At 38.3% G+C, this 17,384-nt stretch overlaps 1 protein-coding gene across 4 annotated transcripts in view; it reads left to right on the top strand.

Annotated features, from left to right (window-relative positions):
- Positions 1-11,426, top strand: part of SLC4A7 (solute carrier family 4 member 7) — a 100,964-nt gene extending 89,538 nt beyond the window's left edge. For all 4 annotated transcript variants that reach the window (XM_075493191.1, XM_075493188.1, XM_075493192.1 and 1 more), the window contains 5 exons: positions 390-563; positions 900-1,031; positions 1,763-1,860; positions 3,643-3,750; positions 6,937-11,426. In XM_075493191.1, the coding sequence (XP_075349306.1) occupies positions 390-563; positions 900-1,031; positions 1,763-1,860; positions 3,643-3,750; positions 6,937-7,018 (594 nt within the window). In that variant the 3' untranslated portion in view covers positions 7,019-11,426. The remainder of the gene's footprint in view (positions 1-389; positions 564-899; positions 1,032-1,762; positions 1,861-3,642; positions 3,751-6,936) is intronic.
- The last annotated feature ends 5,958 nt before the right edge of the window (positions 11,427-17,384 follow it).

Genomic DNA, 17,384 nt, shown 5'->3' with positions numbered 1-17,384 from the left:
TTCTGAGCAACAATAAAGTTAGCCCATTTTGTCTGAATAGTATGTAGGATAATTTCCTGAGTGTCATGTTCAGGTATTTGTTCTTACTGTGTTGTACCTTCACTTCGCAGTTGTTTGCATTCATTCTTTCAGTAGTGTAGCTAAGCAACGAATTTTCTGAAATATTCTGAATTTTTATAGTAGTAATGAGAGGCGGGGAAAAAAACCCAACAAAACAAAACAGTCCCCAGTCCTACCCCCTTGAATGTTCAGTGCTCTTCATTAGTATTTTATTTGGGATTAATTTATGTTTCTGGAGTCCCCTAAAAATGCTTATTTCCTTCGGGGGGGGGGGGGGGAGGGGGGAGAGAAAATAATTAGCTGAAGGGTGATTTTATTTTTCAATGCAGTTTTTTGACCGTATAAAACTGTTCGGAATGCCTGCCAAACATCAACCCGACCTGATTTATCTACGTTATGTGCCACTCTGGAAGGTCCATATCTTTACAGTTGTTCAGCTCACTTGTCTAGTTCTGTTGTGGGTGATTAAAGCCTCTGCAGCTGCTGTTGTTTTCCCTATGATGGTAAGTTATCTGTTTTACAAGTTAATAATTTTCCAAGAGTACGTGCATCATCCAGGATCCCTTCAGAACGTATTTGCTGCCTTAAGAAAGAAGGGAGTGGGAAAGAAACAAAAGAACCTGTAGTACAAGTTGTTCACTTATTTAATTTCCGAGAAAATAAGGAATTCAGTTGTGAATAGCTATTGAAAGTGGAAATTATTTAACTTCGTGGTAAGATAAAACCAGCACTACAAAAAAGGGCTTCAGTTAAAGATTCTGAATGTACTGAAAGTGTATGTGCATTTTTGTTCATTTAAATAGTTTAATATAAATTATTCCATTTCTGGTTCCCTTAAGGTTCTAGCATTAGTGTTCATTCGCAAACTCATGGATTTATGTTTCACCAAAAGAGAGCTTAGCTGGCTTGATGATCTTATGCCAGAAAGTAAAAAGAAGAAAGAAGATGACAAAAAGAAAAAAGAGAAAGCAGTAAGTGTGAAAACAATCAAACTAAGCATGTTGTAAATTACTAGAAAATACTCAATGAGACTTAAAAGAATTTTAGGTGGCCTGAGCATATGACCTTATATACCAAATACACAATTTTAAATTCTTTACTAATGAGATTTAATACTAGAGGAACTATTACTGGCAATTAACTCACTGTTTCAATGATGCTATTATGAGCTATGACTCTTATTTGTGATCAAAATTAGCAAGCAAAGTGAAAAGAAGCATTTTTTAGCACAAAATGTTGTTTTCTTTGTCTTTCATCAGGTTAGAAGGTGGGTGTGGGTGGGAGACAAAAGCAGTGGAGTAGGGATCTTCACCCTGCTTAAATTAATCACAGAACTGTTCATCATATCAGGGACATTTTGCTTGTGTGTGTTTGCAGAGCTGTAGTTAAAACCAACTGCTAGTTACCAATAATATAGTAATATAGCTTGTATAACTTCTCCATAAAAGTCATACCTAACTGTACACCAGCTAGCTGAATTCCTTACAAAACTTGTAACACCCTCCTTCCCCACTCCCCCATCCCCCCTACCTAGATAAAACACTTCTAAGAAAAAAGGCCTTAAACTATATCTCCTGCGTTCAACTTCAGTATATACAGAGAAATGCCCCTTAGCCCTGTGAAAATTAACTGTCAGCATGAGATACTTCTTTGATTTCTGCTGCATGAATAATTTAATAAGCTTTTTACTTGGAATTTACAGGAAGCAGAGAGAATGCTTCAGACAGGGGACAATGAAAGTGTACACCTTGCATATGGAGAAGCAAATTTGGATTTTCCTGTAAAAACCCTAAAATACAGGTATACTAAAATGTTAGTCTTTTAAGAGTTTTTGTGTCATGTGCTGTAATTTGCTTAATATAAAGTTGGTTGTGTATGAGTTGAATTATTTTTTTTTTCCCAAGCTTGTAACTCAGCCATGATTAGGAAGTATGAAGGTATATCTCATGGTGCTATAGTAGCATTTTTATGTTGTATTGTTCTTTAAAGCTGCATCCTAATTATAAATTTACATGACCATCTTGAACAGATCAGATGACTCAATTTCGACCAGCTGTACTCAAGGTGAAGAAGCTTCCTTGGTCAGTTTTCGTGGAATACTTGTGTGTTACTGTGCATGAAATTCTGAGTATTAAGCAACTAATAGCATCAGTTGAGCCGTGTGTTTACCAGCCACTTGGATTTTTCAGAAAAAGTCTAAGTGTGCAGTTCTTTGATGGTTTCTTTAAGTGAGGACTAAAGTCTATAATTCCTGTGATATAAAAAACCTTTTTACAGGCAGCCATTTTTACTTTAAAAGGTCATTTTCTGGAAGCAAATGTCAGGACAGAGTTGCCGGTTCTCTTCCAGAAAAGGAAGTGCTGGAATTTCACTCATGGAGGGTTCCTTCAGCACTGGAAAGCGTTTTGTCTCAGCGTGTATCTCCCTTACTGGGGATGTTTTCAGCTTAGTTGTCAGATATTCTACAACTGTTCAACACACCCGGAAGACGTGACAGATAAACAGCTTGCCATCTTTTTTTGCCTCTCTAATACCAAGAGTTCCTAGTTTAAAAATTGGGTTTCCTGTGGATCTAGCATAGTGTCAGGTCTACCCTGATCTGAGAACAGGCAGATTTTTGGATTAGACAGATATTCCTGCTGAGTGCTATTGTATACTCTAAGAGCAGGCTTAATCAGACTTTAGCGACTCAAATGAAAATGCTAAAGCTTTTTTAAAAAACATTTGAGTTGCTATTTGCTCTCACAGTAGAACTATGATTTCATCAACTGTGCGCATGTGTGTTTACTATATATTTCACTGTCTTGCATCTTGTGTGGATTCTGAGGAAAAATGGGTTTGAAAGACTTCTGTGCAATTTGAAGAACTCTTACAGATACATTGGGGTAGATTCTGAAGCTTAAGTATGGAACAGAACAGAAAACGTATCTACAGACAACACCTAAGTCTGCTGTACATATAAATGTGTTGACGGCAAAGGGGGAAATAGTTTTTGAAAGCTTACCATCTGTGAGGGTGAACTTATCTTCTGTAGGACTTGGGGGGATAGTGGTAAAAAAACTTTCAAAAATGTCTAGTAAGGCTCTGCAGGAAAAAATTAACTTGAAGTCTGTCTAGATAATTGGGATGTCTAGATTTTTACTAGTTTTAAATTTCAACTGAGTTACCAGTTTCAAAATTTTATTAACATCTGCCCTTTTGCTCTTATTTCCTGGAAACAACTTAAAATAGTTCTGATTTATTAAAGCCTTAGCAGAACAGTGTGATTAATTTCATTATTTCTGAGCATGTAAAATAATTTTCTGAAGTTACAGGTAATTTAGAAACGAGACATCTCTCAACTGTTCTCAATGACTTAGTGGTATCTATGTGAAAAACTGTTTTAAGATGCTATGTGATTAAGGCAGCGCTAGCGAGTTAAATTTTCAAATTTTTATTGAAATACATTTGTAAGACATGAACTCAACTTGTGGCTGCGTAAATATTGAAAGAAGGCACAACTGATGTAAATGATGAGTGACAGTAAGTATAATGCTGTTGCAAGGTATTGAATACTAACCAGAAAGTATGTTTGTTCTTTAGTGTTGATCCCTCAATTGTAAACATATCAGACGAAATGGCCAAAACTGCACAGTGGAAGGCTCTTGCCATGAGTACTGAGAATGCCAAAGTAACCAGAGCTAACCTGAGGTAGCTATAATTACTCACGTGTTTTCTAACTATGGTCTTGTGTTTAGCAGCTAATAGCTGTACCTGTATTTCTTGAAATGTATCTCAAAAAAAAATGAGCATATGTGGTTTGTAAATCTGCATTGACTTTTTACTTTTGAGGAACTTGAATTTGAACTTAATTTTTGCTCTTTACTCTGAAGTTAAACAATTTCTATAAGAAATTCCAATTATTTTATTAAATGTATTATTACAATTTTAAAGTTACTCTTGATTAATACAATTGTATGCTACTCTGATGGGCTTAGGGTTTCTAAAAGCTTTACTAGAGTGTATATGAGCATGGGAATTGTTTGATCCTGAACATTACAAATGCCAGTGGGAATAAAAGGTAAGTCCAGCACTTTCATTGTTGCTTTATCCTGCCCTAGGGTCTGCCCCCTGTTTCTGTGGGTGGGTTGGTTGGTTGGTTTTTCCCCAGCTCATCTTTAATCTCTAAATATGAAACCTGGCTCAGGTATTATCTTTACTGGAAATGAAATATAGTTGAATGAAGTACTGGACAGATTAGGAGTCCTTGGTGCTATGAACATTTCTTGTAAGCTGACATGCATCTTCTGTGATGGCCAGGAGCCTCTTTCTCAGTGAGCTCCCCGTCAAACAAGAAAGTGTGTATGCACTAAATCATTCTGCTGTTCCATCCTAGTTTCTTCCCTGTCTGGCTGAATATATCAAGGGGAACAAACCAAATCCTGAATATTTGTATAGAATATCCCCAACTTCCTGAAAGGCTTGTAATTTATAGGGACTGGTGTCTGTGGACTGTTCTATCACAGTGCAGCTATTGCTTAGTATTTTTTATGTAGGAAAGAGGGGAGAATTGGCCTGGTTTACTTGGAAAACTAAGCTTATGCAATCCTGCTGTCTATATGTGCATCTTCTTTTGGTTGGTCCGTTTCAGCCGAATCTGTCAAAGGAAGACAGGTTTCAGAGAGATGGAATTTGTCAAGTTTTGTGTAAAAATCCCATCTCAGTGGAAGAGTTAGTGGTAAGGGAGCATTCATACATAATTGTCCAAGTTGTCAGGTACTGTTTAGCTTGCATCATGGAAACCGTAGTAGTGACTGGCCACTTAGCACCTGTGTACCGTCTGTTTGTTCAACACGTGCATTGCTCCAAACTAGGCATGGAAATACGCTTTTTTTTTTTGCTCAGACAGTAGGTCAACCAAGGGTGAAGGAGACAAGGAGATAACTTGGAGGTATTGTAATAGGAAAAGCTGAAGAAACTCATTAGTGCAGGCACCATTTTCAGTGAATCTTCACCCTGTATTGTTTAAACACTTTCAAATGTTTAAATAAATGTTTTAAACATTTTTAAACTTGAGTACCACACAAGCTGAACTGGCAGGAAGATAGATAACAGAGGCATTAGATAGATAACAGAGTATGTGTGTCGGTGTACCCTCGTATTTTAATTGTTTATTTTCTTTCATGCTGAGTTCCGAGAAACCTATTACAGAATTTGTGGATGCTTCTGGTACGTTATCTGATGGTCATTGGGTGTATAAAGCTTGAAGAGATACAGACCTGTATTTCTCTTCCCAGATGAACTAGCATTTTTAGATTTGGTTTTCAGGCAGTTAGAAGTTAGTACAACTCCATCTTGTGCTTTCATGTTTCCTGAGTAGGTTAAGTTAGTATAAAATTATATGCAGCACTACTGAATTAGGCTTCTGACCAGTTTGCAATGTTTTTTGATCTACTTAAGTCATATTCAGTATTCAGTCCATTTTTTTTTAATATATATTGCTATAAGACATTTCCCTTTGATTCTATAACATGCCCCGCTTGAGATTAGTATGGTAAAAATTGCATCTTGGAAGGGAACTTGCTAAAACTACAAATTGAAAATAAAAAAACACTGGTGCTGGAAACTAGCTCTTTCAAGAAGCAATCTGATATTGCATGAACATGGAAAACATTAGAAGGCAGGACTTCCTTGAGCCTTACCTCAATTAATTGGTTGCCGTTTTGAGGAATTTGCTACCCTTTTTTGTATAGTCCGTGCTGGAGAGATTTAGAGATGTCACCACTGCTCAGTCAAAGGTAATTCCCAGTAAATTTTTCATCTTAGTTCTGTTAAAGATTTCTGTGTAACAGTCTTCATCTGATAACATGGACAGATGTTTGGTGCTGTGGTAAAAATGGTTCTGTAGGCACTGCTATTTTCAGATTTATAGGTTTCAAATAGGATGCAGCTTGAAGCAAGCAATGTCTTTTGGAATTCCAGGTGACATGTTGTGTGGGTTGGCATTATTTCGTAAAAGTCTTACCTTTTTTAAAAAAATATTTTTTAGATTTGTTGGCCTTTCCCAAACTGATCCAGATTTCTTTTTCCTTCTACCTCCACCATCTCTCATATTTTATAGACTCTGCAGAGTCCAGGCACACTTACACTTTCTAAGGAATCCCAGAATGTTTCTCTTTGCATGAATTTCTAATACTTTTTTTTCCTTAAAGAGCAACTCCACAGATGTGCTGTCTCTTCTAAAATTCATGCCTAGAGAATCGTCCCTCTTATGCTGTTTCAATTTCTCTTTTACTATCCTGTAACTACCTCAGGACATTCCTTTCTGTCCTTGGATAAGCACTGTTCAGTGGCTGTGTCCCTAAGTGCCAGTTGTTCGGGTGCCGTTGTCTTTAGGGTCTTCCACTTGAATGGATGCTTATGCAGATTTCTAACTGTCCTCTACTGTTGTTACAAGTGTGGTTCCCCATTTTGAAAAGACTGAAATGTTTTCCCACTCTTGTATTGTGAAGAAAATTGTTTCCCTGCCCAATAATTAAACAGTATTAATAATACTGCTTGTTATGTGTGTTTGAGTATTTTTAACTAGACAGTTTTGTGGGTTTTTTTTTTTTTTTCCCCAAAGATGTTTTGCAAAACAATTTCAAATCAATAGAATCAACAAGAGCAGTAGGACTGGAAATGGTATTTATAGATGAGATCTTGGTGATTTCTTTCTTTAAGCTTGTACTGTTCCTGTGAATAGTATTTAACAATTACTAGAATGTGATAGAAATGCATCATCATAAAAGTATCCTTACATAAATACTTTTAGTGTTCATTAAGTATAAAATTTTTGAAAGATAACCTTTGCTAAAGTGAACCAAACCTTACATTTTCCTCTTTGCTTTCAAACAGCCCTGAAAAACCAGAAAGTGTGAAAATAAATGTGGAAGATTTGCCTGTTGTGAAATACGTGGATGCTGAAACATCTTTATAGAACTGAACCAAGGGGAATTGCGTGTATTTGTGTGTGTATATATATCACTGCAGGATATTATACCATTGAAGTGTGATTTCCAATTTAAGGAGCGACATGTATTTAATTCTGCCATTGGTTAGGGCACTGTAGATATGCTTGCATAATGAGAAGGTTTTCCTACAAATAAGATTAGTGGTAATCACACTTCAGCTATTTATTTTATTGGAAATTTTATTTTCATTTTTAAATAGGAAGATTGTAATGAATGCATATTATTTTCAATAATCAATATGTGCATAAAAGTTAAATCAGCTTTTGCTGACGATTACTGGTCCACATTGCTTAAAATTTGCAATACCTCTGTTTGTAATGTTCGCTACAGAAGTTTGTTTTCCATGCAGGCAATTACTGCTTGTTTTTGCAGGGTATACTTTTGTTTTTGATTTCTTAGAACAAATATTAATGTGCTGTTGACAAGAACTACTGTGTTTTATGTCTCCACTATATGCTAGTGTTTTCTGGATTCTGTCTCTCCTATTTTACAGAAGTGGCCTAGAGCCCTAAGTTAATCCTTAAAATATATATAAATACCCTGTTCCACTACTTTTTTTTTTTTTTTTTTTTTTTAGATTCACTCTTGATTTTTCATTATTGTCCAGTAGCAGTATGAGTGCAGTAATTGTAGTTACAGTCCCAAGTCGGTATTTGCCGTTCTGGACACTCCATGTTTACACAATATAAATTGGATTTACAGACAGCAATTTGGTCTATAGGAAGTTATACATACTTACCACACTAGTACTTTTGAATTATTTTGTTCCTGTTTTTACTTATATTTTTCCATCAACTTTCAGAGTCTGATTTACTCAGCTCTAAGACTGAAACTTTAGAGTATTTCATGTCCTCATCAAATATATTTCTTGCTTAATTAATTTTTAAATTTACTGTGTATTTGATTAAATTAGCTGTAGTTTAATTCTGTAATAGGTTTATGATCAGTATTATTTTATGGATTACAAATTGCTTGTGGTATTTGTGTGTACAGTTCTGATCCTCTCCATTGTAAAGGGCATATATGATAGTACACCAACTTATTTTTAAACATTTTATTTATTTTAATTAGTATAAATTTTTATCATGTAAAATGAATTAAAGTAAATATTCATTTATTAAAGTAAATGGGATTTTTTTTGGGCTCACTGATGAAGATGCAGTCAGTGCATTTATTGTACTTACATTTTCAAGTTCTAGTGTTTAGCATTATAATATTTGAAATAATGAGAATTTTATGTATAAATGAGTATCTTGATCACTTACCTGCACAGTTTCCATTATTAATATTTTTTTGCCTTACGCCTTAGATTTTTGGCTTTAATTTCTGAAATTATGTCTTTACATTCTGCATTGCCACCTGCCCTTTCTGGATGTATTACAATGGCTTTAATTAGAATCTGTGCTCATTTAAAATTAGAAGATGCTGTTTGCTTAATTCTGCTTTTGGCAAAGTTGGGAGTTTTGCCATGGACCACGTGGTAGAATTCTCAACAACTGCAAAAGGAGCTGATTCTGGAGGAGGGCAGAGTTCATCTGAAATTACCACTTGCGGTGGAATTTTGGTGCTGTTCAGCCAAGTGTCACTTGGAGAGAAGATAATTGTATATTACAAAAATAAAGCAATCGGTGGGAATAAATAGAAACATTTAAAAATAGAATTTAAGTTACATGAACTGTTACCGTTCCCTTTAAATGTAATGTAATTAAATAATGTTCGGTGGTTGGTCGTCCCCCCCCCCCCCCCCCCCCTTTTTTTCATTTGGCTGAATTCCCAGAAGACAGTTTAAAGAAAGTAAATCCTAGTATACAGCAATACGAATAATGCTATCCAAACTGTCATAACAAAGGCTCAGGTCAGTGGCAAAGCAAGTGAGGTCTGCATTACCAGTTTGACTAACACTGTGTAATGACTTGTATACATGTTCCTTTATTCTTAGATAATAGTGTAGCTTGTGCCTTAGCTTGAGTCTGTGCTCTTTCAGAAAATACCCGTTTCCCCTCTAGTCAAACTGAGATATGGTGAAACTGTAGCAGATGGTTTCCCAAAACTGTCTGCATTATTTAAAAAAAAAAAAAAAAAGAAAAAAAAAAAAAGAAAAAGTATACATCTGTGTGTCAGTTGTTGACTACTAAGTAGCTCTTCCTGAATGAAAGAGGGGAAGATACTTTGGGCAGTTTACATAGCGTTGTCCACAATACATCACTTTTGTACCGGTCCTCCCAGTAGTATTTTACACTTCATGTTCACAGTCCTACAACAATTTCCAAAGACCCAAAAAATTATGGCCTCTTAGATTTTTAACTCTTTAATACCGGAAATCAGGGTTCCCTGGTGCTGCACATCTTGTGTCTGGCTTCTACTTCAGAAGGGTTAAGTTTTGGTCTATATTACAGGAAGTGGGTAATTTTCTAGTAAAGTTGAAAGGAAACAAAACCAAAGCCCCACAAGTCTAATCACAGTGTTTATTTAATTTTAATTGTGTAGATATTTCAGTCAGTGCCAGAAATACCATGACTTGCAAAGCAGTTGACAGTGACCTTTAGTTCCAGTGTTCTTGGTCAGTAGCATATTATGCTTGCACTTTTTTCCCATGTGAATAGAACATGATGATCTGGTATTAAGTGCATAAAACCCCATTGATAATCTATGGTTAAGTGATTCGCTGCTCGTTTCACACCTTCTCTGCTTTAAAATCACATATAGTATTAAAATATAATGGCTAAGGATGTAGTTTACTGTATGTAGATATAAGTTTTGCCTTAACGGATGCAAAAGAGCAGCGATAATTGCTGTGCACTGATTTTTTTTTTTTTCATAGGGGTTAAGCCCTGTAAAAACTACGCCAATGTATTTCCATTCCAACAGTTAGAGGAAAATAAACAGCCCTGCACTTTTTTTAGATGCCTTGGTTTCCCGGAATGGAGCTTAGTGCTACTGTGTATCTGGCTGCAGAGCCACCTCAGGAAGTCCTGCTTTTTTTTTTTTTCCTTTTTTTTTTTCTTTTCTTTCTCTAATTTATTTATAAATATGAATGTTTACATAAAGTGTAGGTCTTAATTTTGACCACTCCATTTAAATTATCATCTAAAATATTTCACTTAAAATGCAGTCTCGTGTTTAAATTATATTCTACAAACTTTGTTCTTAGCATTTTCGTATGTATTACAATGACACACTTTTCATTCTGTTTACATATGCCCAAATTAAGTACACTTTCTTCCTAGATTAATTTTGCAGCTGTAACTTAAGGTTATTCAGTGAAATGTTCCAAATTGCCAATTTTGTCATCGTAAAACCTGTTGGGGTAGAATTTGGTGCCCTAGTGGGGGTTTTTCAAGCAAATGTCTTGGCCATTTTTTCTACATTTAATGAGAGGTCTCCCGTAAGTTGGCGTTTGCTTCACCTGCATCTCTGTCTTTATACGGTAGCTTCCTAATCCGTGCCCTTTGCAAAGGCAGGTTCGACGGGCTGTAAGATATATCTGTAACAAATAGGTGTCATGTCGCGGAGCCTGCACCGTTTTAAAGGGTTGTCTTGTACATATGTTCTGTAAATCATAAGATAAAAGGTTCATGATTTTCAGTTCACAGATGTAGTCTGTTAGATGAGCACCACAATGATTTTAGTTTTCTTTTTGCTTTATATGATTAGTAATGTTTTAATTACTCATCTAGGTCAAACTCATTATCAAGTGCAGTACAAATGTGTGAAATACTTTGTTTATACCAACAGTAATTTATTTTATGGCAAATTTTAAGACTAGAGCCACACAGCTTTGAGTCAGCGTGAAAGTAGTGCTATAAATAAAGCAAATTGCTTAGTAATTTTAAGTCGATTTTATTTTGTAACATTTTTAGTGAAAACTTATAGGACTTCGTAGTTGGCATTGAAGTTAATCTAAAGACACTTTCATATTGAATTTAGTATCTGTTGACATTTATTTGGAATAATGAATGAGTTTGAAAATCAGTACTTTTCTAAATGATTTTATTGGCAAGACATGGTTTATAATATTTTTCTTTCTATTGTTGCCGATGCTCCTGTGCAAAGGTGTCTTCCAGGGTTCAGCACCTGTAGCTGAACCACAATTTTGATTTTAATACTGATGATTTGAAATGTGATTCCATACTGTACGGTTCGAATTTTTTATGACTGCTTTTCTAATTACAATGATGTTTTCTTACTTTATTACAAATTCCAAAGCAAATGAAAACATTATTCCAAATGTAGAATCAGTATTCCGTTTATACAGAAAACACAACTCTCGGACTTGTCTTCAATGTGAAAGATGCAGCCTTTGTTTTAATTATTGCTAGAATAAAATTATCTTTTGTAATGTTGGTAAAAGCAATAAAAATCTACTGAACTATACTATGATGGCCTTCGCTCTTTGTGCTGTACACCAGCGGCGGGGGCGGTGGGTGCTGCCATCAGGCCCTACAGGAGCCCATCAGGCCTTTTCCAGGAGGAAGGGGGCCGCTGGGGGGGCTGCTCCCTGTGGCGGCCCTCGCCCGGGGCTGGCGTCCCCGTGCCCATGGCGACGGTCACCGGCGTCGGCCGTCGCTAGGGTTGCCCGGGCGCCGCAGAGCACGGCGGCTTGCGATTGGCCGGCGAGCCCGGCTCTCTTCGAAGAAGACGGGACGCGATTGGCCGCGGGGTGGGGTTCCCTCCCCGGCGGACGGAGCGTCGTCGTAGCTGGACGCGGAGCGGAGGCGAGCGCGCGCCGCCACGTGAGTGGGACGGGGCGGAGGGGGGGGCACGGGGGCACGCGCGGCGCGGGCCGCCTCTCCACACACACCCCCCCCCCCCCCCCCCCCCCCCCCCCCCGGAAACCGGCCGGCGGGCGCGCGCAGCCCCCTCAGAGGCGCCGCGGGCCGGGCGGGAAGGGAGCACCCTCGGCCTCAGCTGCGGGGTCGGCTGTTAGCCCGCTCTCCGAGACCGGCCCGCAGCGCCTCGCCTCGCTGCCGCCTGTGGCAGATAACCCTGCCGCGGGGCGGGGGGCGAGGGCTGGCGTAGGGAGGGGAGAGGAGGAAGGAGGCAACAAAATCAGGCTGCTCTCTTCTCAGCGTGTCACGGTTTTGTCAGAGTTACCGGGTGATCACATACTCCAGCCATGGTATAATTAAGTCACGGAGAGGTAAAAGTTTCAAACTTGATGCTAAAAAAGTCAAAAGATAATGTTAGTATTTGGGAATGTATGCAAACGTGGAACTTGGTATAAAACACACCAAAAAAATCAAGTGCTGAGCCAGGCCTGCTTAGTCATGAATAAGATGTGAAAACTCCAGGGAATCTCTGTGCTTCTAAATGAAGCACAGTTCGTGCGGCATGCTGCCTGCCAACTCGAGGGTGCATCTCAGTCCTGAATCTTGGCTAACAAACTAGGAGTAATGCCTCTAAAATAAGGGTTACTCTGCCCCCATCCCTCCCCCAATCCTAATGACGTCTTCCCCATCCCTGCACCTTTACCAGCCCTGAGCCTTCAGAAGACTTCAAACAATCTCATGATTCCCAGAGGCTCTAAGTTGCAGCAGTACAGTTCCCTAAAAAGGTCTGCCTGCTAGCGAGGGCAGAGAGGATGAATTCCACAGAGCTACGTATTACCCTTGCGTTGGTACAGAGCTGCTCGCTAGACCTCAGAAATCCTCTTTTTTTCCACATCTGTGAATTGCAGATTGACAGGGTAGATTTAGGCAGAATATACCGATAAAAGTTATGATCTGGAAAATAGCCCGGAGACTTGCATTGTATGGGTCCAGGAATCTGAGAACAGGCGTGGCCATTTATGGCTCCACTGGAACTGGGGTGGTGCAGAGGGAGAACAAACAAATCCTCCCCCACACCCCAACCAGCAGTGGCTTGAATATTTCAATTTGTTGGAAAAAGAGGAACCTCGTGTTGGATCCTAGTTAATCTTCAGAGAAACTTCAAAGAAGTTATTAAACAAAATAAAATTTGAGGTAAATATATGCCTGTGGAAGTTTTCATGTATAGCAAACATGCAGATTTCCATATTGATTCAGTCAATAAAAGGTGTAGGAAATATTATTCAAACATTGTCTTTATGGGTTCATCAGTGTAGAATTGCCTAGACACAGGCTGTCACTGGTGGTGACCCATCCTTCTGACTGCTGTGCTCTCTGAGAACAACAGGGGAAGCGGTCCGGAGTTCCCTTTGGTTTCATCAGGCTGGAGAAGGAGAAGCACCTTTTGGGAACTTTTCGACATCTTTTCTGCTTCCTTTGCCATTTCTATTTTGACAATAATATGTTGATAATCGCTCTTTTAAGGAGTGAATTTTCATCTGACCTCACACCCAGCTTATGGTATTAGATACATTCCTATCTAGCAACAGCATCAAAAGTCTTATTAAAGCCAAGATATAACATATCTATTGCTTCTTTATCCAGCGTAAGCCAGTTAACCTTCTGTGTATAATTAGATAGTGGAACTCAACCACTGGAGTGATTAAGAAAGGAGTTCAAGGGTAAATCAAGCAACTAGTTGGCTTACAAACTATCCATATCCAGTAGTTATTGCTAATAAAGATTATAAAGAATGTAAGACCTTCTTTTTGTCTAAGAGAGTTTCTAACCATTACACTGTAGTTTGTCGTGGTAGATTTATCCTCCAACATGTCTTTCAGGTTTTGTTTATTTGGGGGTTCGTTTTCACCTTCTGAAGCTTTATGTGCTTGTGACATCTGAGACATACTAGACTGGGCCACTGATCAAGTCTGAGGTGGTAATTCCTTTGTCTCCTGTTTCTCATCATGTGAATCCTTTCATTTCTGACAGGGTTCTTGGAGCATTTCTTGTCCTATCCTGCATGCCAGCACTATGAGAATGCATCTCTCTTCCTATGTAATTGAATTAACATAACTGATTAAATGTAATTATCCCCAGTTAAAATGAATTAGTTAATATTGCTCTCATTTATTGTTTTAAATGGAATTGAATAAGACTCTGTGCTGTAAAGACATTTTCCTTTTAATGTGTTCCTGTTCTTTAAAAGGAGTTGTCTAATCTCAATCTTTTTCTGGCACAACCGAAGTGAAATGCAAGTGTTGTTCGGTTTGTTTCTTATACATTACTCATGGGGCTGGCTTAATAGCTGGCGGGTAGTTATGAGGATAGTTAATAGCCTGGCTCCATGAAAATTTCTTCTGGCACGAGTAAAGAAGAAACACAGGGGTGGGAAATTATTTCGTGATTTCAAGAAAGTCAAATAACTGTGAGAATAGGTAAGGAACTATTTCACGTCTGTTTTCTCTCAGGTTTATGACTGATACAAGAAAAACGGGGTTGTTCCCTTTTGTCTACCCCTCACTCAGGGTGTGGTGCTAATACACCTACCTGATTGAATGACTGGCTACGGATGAAAGGGTTTTCTGCTCTTCTCCCTCTGTTTACAGCTGTGCATTCCTGCCCCCTGCCTTGTCAGCAGAGATACTCATCAGGCCACTGCAACAGTGAGCTAAATTGGTAGAAAATGAAGTATACAAAGGGAAGCATATTGTTTTCTGCCTGTTTAGCTCTCTAAACTGGCTCAGGCTTGGGTCAGACCAGCTGAAGAAGTGGAGGGGAGTGGCTGAGGTAGGGAAGGGGAAGGAAAGGGAAAAGGAGAAAGGATCGGCCATTTTCACCAGCAGCTGGCTGTTAAGTAATTGGTTTATCTCTAGTAAAGCTGAAGGGCACAACACTTTAAGCTGCATGGGTAAGTGCTCCTTTCTGCATATTGTACCTGTCCTTGTACAACAGAAGTACTTGGAGACAAGCTGTAAGGTAATCAGGGTTAAAGTAGGAGAGGTTATACCCTGAATCAGGTTTCCCAATCCAGTGAGCTGTGCACCTATGGTGATGCTGTGCTGGCAGACCAGAGAGGTTGTGCAGGGTCAATCTGTGGCCAGGGCTGGCCTCTTCTTGTTGAAGTGCTTACTGACTCATGCTGGCTTAGTGGCTTCTAGGAAATAGCGAGGTAACCTCAGGATGAGTCCTTAGAGCTGGGTGAGGGCTGCATCCTTCCATTCTCAGACAGCAGTGAAGGGAATTTGGCATGATGTTTGTCAGGTTCAATTTTTTACAGGGACATTTGGATCTGTAATGGCAATGAACCTTTAAAATGTTAGTCAGCTGTTACGCTGTTTCATCTTTACTAAGGTACCACAAACAGCAAAAGCGTTGGACTGGCAGCCCTAAAGCAAGGTTGGTTTACAGCTGTAAGATTTTGTAAATAACCTAACAGTTAAAAAACCAGTTTTGTAAAAAACTGAACAGTTTTGGATGAAATCCTAGCCATACTGGGAATCCTGCTGTTTATGGCTTAGAGGTTTAACCCAAAGATTACTTTTTTAAATGGGATGCTGAAAATTTTAAGATTTAACTGTATGTGCTCATGGACAAGTTGTTCTGTCTGTGTTTTTGTTTGGTGATTCTTTAATTGGTTGAAATCTGTTCTTTGTACACATGTACTCATGAGCAAGTTGATAATTTGTGAGTTTTATAGTATTTCTTAGTGTGCAAATGGGATGTGATGATTGCATTGTGTCATGCCTCAGTAATACGCCAAATGGATTGGGGTATTAGGGAGGGGATATAAAATACAAATATCACTAAAACAATACATGGAAATTCTTACTCATGAGGATTCTTAAACATGCTTAGCAATGTACTTGGCTTCTCTTAACTTTTACTGCTTTTGAAGCAAAGAAATAAATGAATTGAACTAACTTCATTTGGTTTAATCTGAATTCAGGAATTTTATCTGCTGACTGGTAGAACAGATCCTGTTTATATTCATTCCCTGGTGATAAGTGGTACAACAGAAGTGTTCTGAGGTGTTTTTTAATAACCCTGTTGAGTGGACACATGGAGGAGAAAGGAGGAATTTCTTGGAGATCCAGATCAATCATTCTCTGTGGGGGGACTGGTGGTAGGATAAAAGCTTCTTCAAAAAAATAGAAATGGATCAGCTGGGCTTACAGGCCACTTACTAGGGTGAGTTAATACATTGCACGAATTCATACTGTCAACAGTTGCATTTTGGGTAGTTCTGTGTCTGATGCAAGAATATATAATTGGGAAAATAACTCTGATTTTCAGTTGGGAAGCAGCAGCTTCTGGTAGTTTATGATGTTTTTATTTCCTGCCAGGTTTTCTTCTTCTTGGCCTTTAGAGGAAGAGGAATAAAAATCAATAGCAGAGTATTCTACACTGCACAAAGGAAAAGGAGGCTATCGTATTTCATATGGAAAATCCTATTAAAGAGACACCAAAGGGAACATCCAAACGGTCCATGTTTAGTGAATAGTAAAAAGAGTAGAAAGGATCAGACGTGGGTATTATATCCTATTTTTTTAAAATCAGAGGTGCTCTAGTAATGCGCTGCAGCTGTATGCAGTTCTCTGGGATAATTCTTCAGCCCCAGCCTGCTCCTGACCATCCTTTTTTCGCTCAGAACAGGATCTGCATCAATATAATTGCTTTTGTGGCAGCAAGAGATTACTCTTAGCTATCTTCTTTCTATGTCTTCCTGCCTCTTTCTAGGGCTTTATAAGATTTTTCAAATGTTGTATACTATGCAAGCAACAAGCTGTGGGGTTTTGTGGGAAGCCAGACCTACAGACTGAGTATTTGCCTGCAGTGGATCTAATATGTGGTAATGACCCTGATGAGGCCAGGCCATACAGCTCTGCTCATCTATAGAAACAAGCTGTGTCCCCCACTGCAACAAAAGCTGGGCACCATTGGTATAAGGCATTCAGCTGAAATTCAGAAGACCCAGATTCCAAACTATTGAAAATTTCTGTGGTTCTTTGGTAGACTGCATGATGTATGCATCTCATTTATTTGTCAGATACCTCCTTTTTCTACCCTTCATCTGTCTTGTTTATTTAGATGATAAAACCATTATCTTCTCCATTGTCTGGACAACAGCTTGTATGATACAACCTTGATGTCAGCCTGTAAGCACTGCTTTAACAGAAATAGATAATCCATAGTGAGAAATAATGGTAATAATATGCAAGAAGAGGAAAAATCCCAATAAAAATGAAGTGTAATAGCAAGATAGCCAATATTACCTACCCATGTAAGGTTTCTGTATGTTAGGTTAGTTACGTTCTTGTTAATATCTGAAGTCTAAAGAAATGCTCATATAACGCCTAAGGGTTCATGTTGAGAAAATGGTAGAGCTGTTTTTTTTCTTGAAGTTTTATCAGTTGGTGCTGTAAGTAAATATTTGTTGCTTTTGCTGCAATGATATAATTGTATCGATCTACTTTATTTTTAAGGAAATGAGTTTTTAGCCGTCTGATAATAGTGATACATA

The sequence above is a fragment of the Mycteria americana genome, chromosome 2, assembly GCF_035582795.1.
Source record: "Mycteria americana isolate JAX WOST 10 ecotype Jacksonville Zoo and Gardens chromosome 2, USCA_MyAme_1.0, whole genome shotgun sequence".
NCBI classification, from domain to species: Eukaryota; Metazoa; Chordata; class Aves; order Ciconiiformes; family Ciconiidae; genus Mycteria; species Mycteria americana.
Note: the sequence above shows the minus strand (reverse complement) of the source record. Positions and strands in the feature narration are given on the sequence as shown.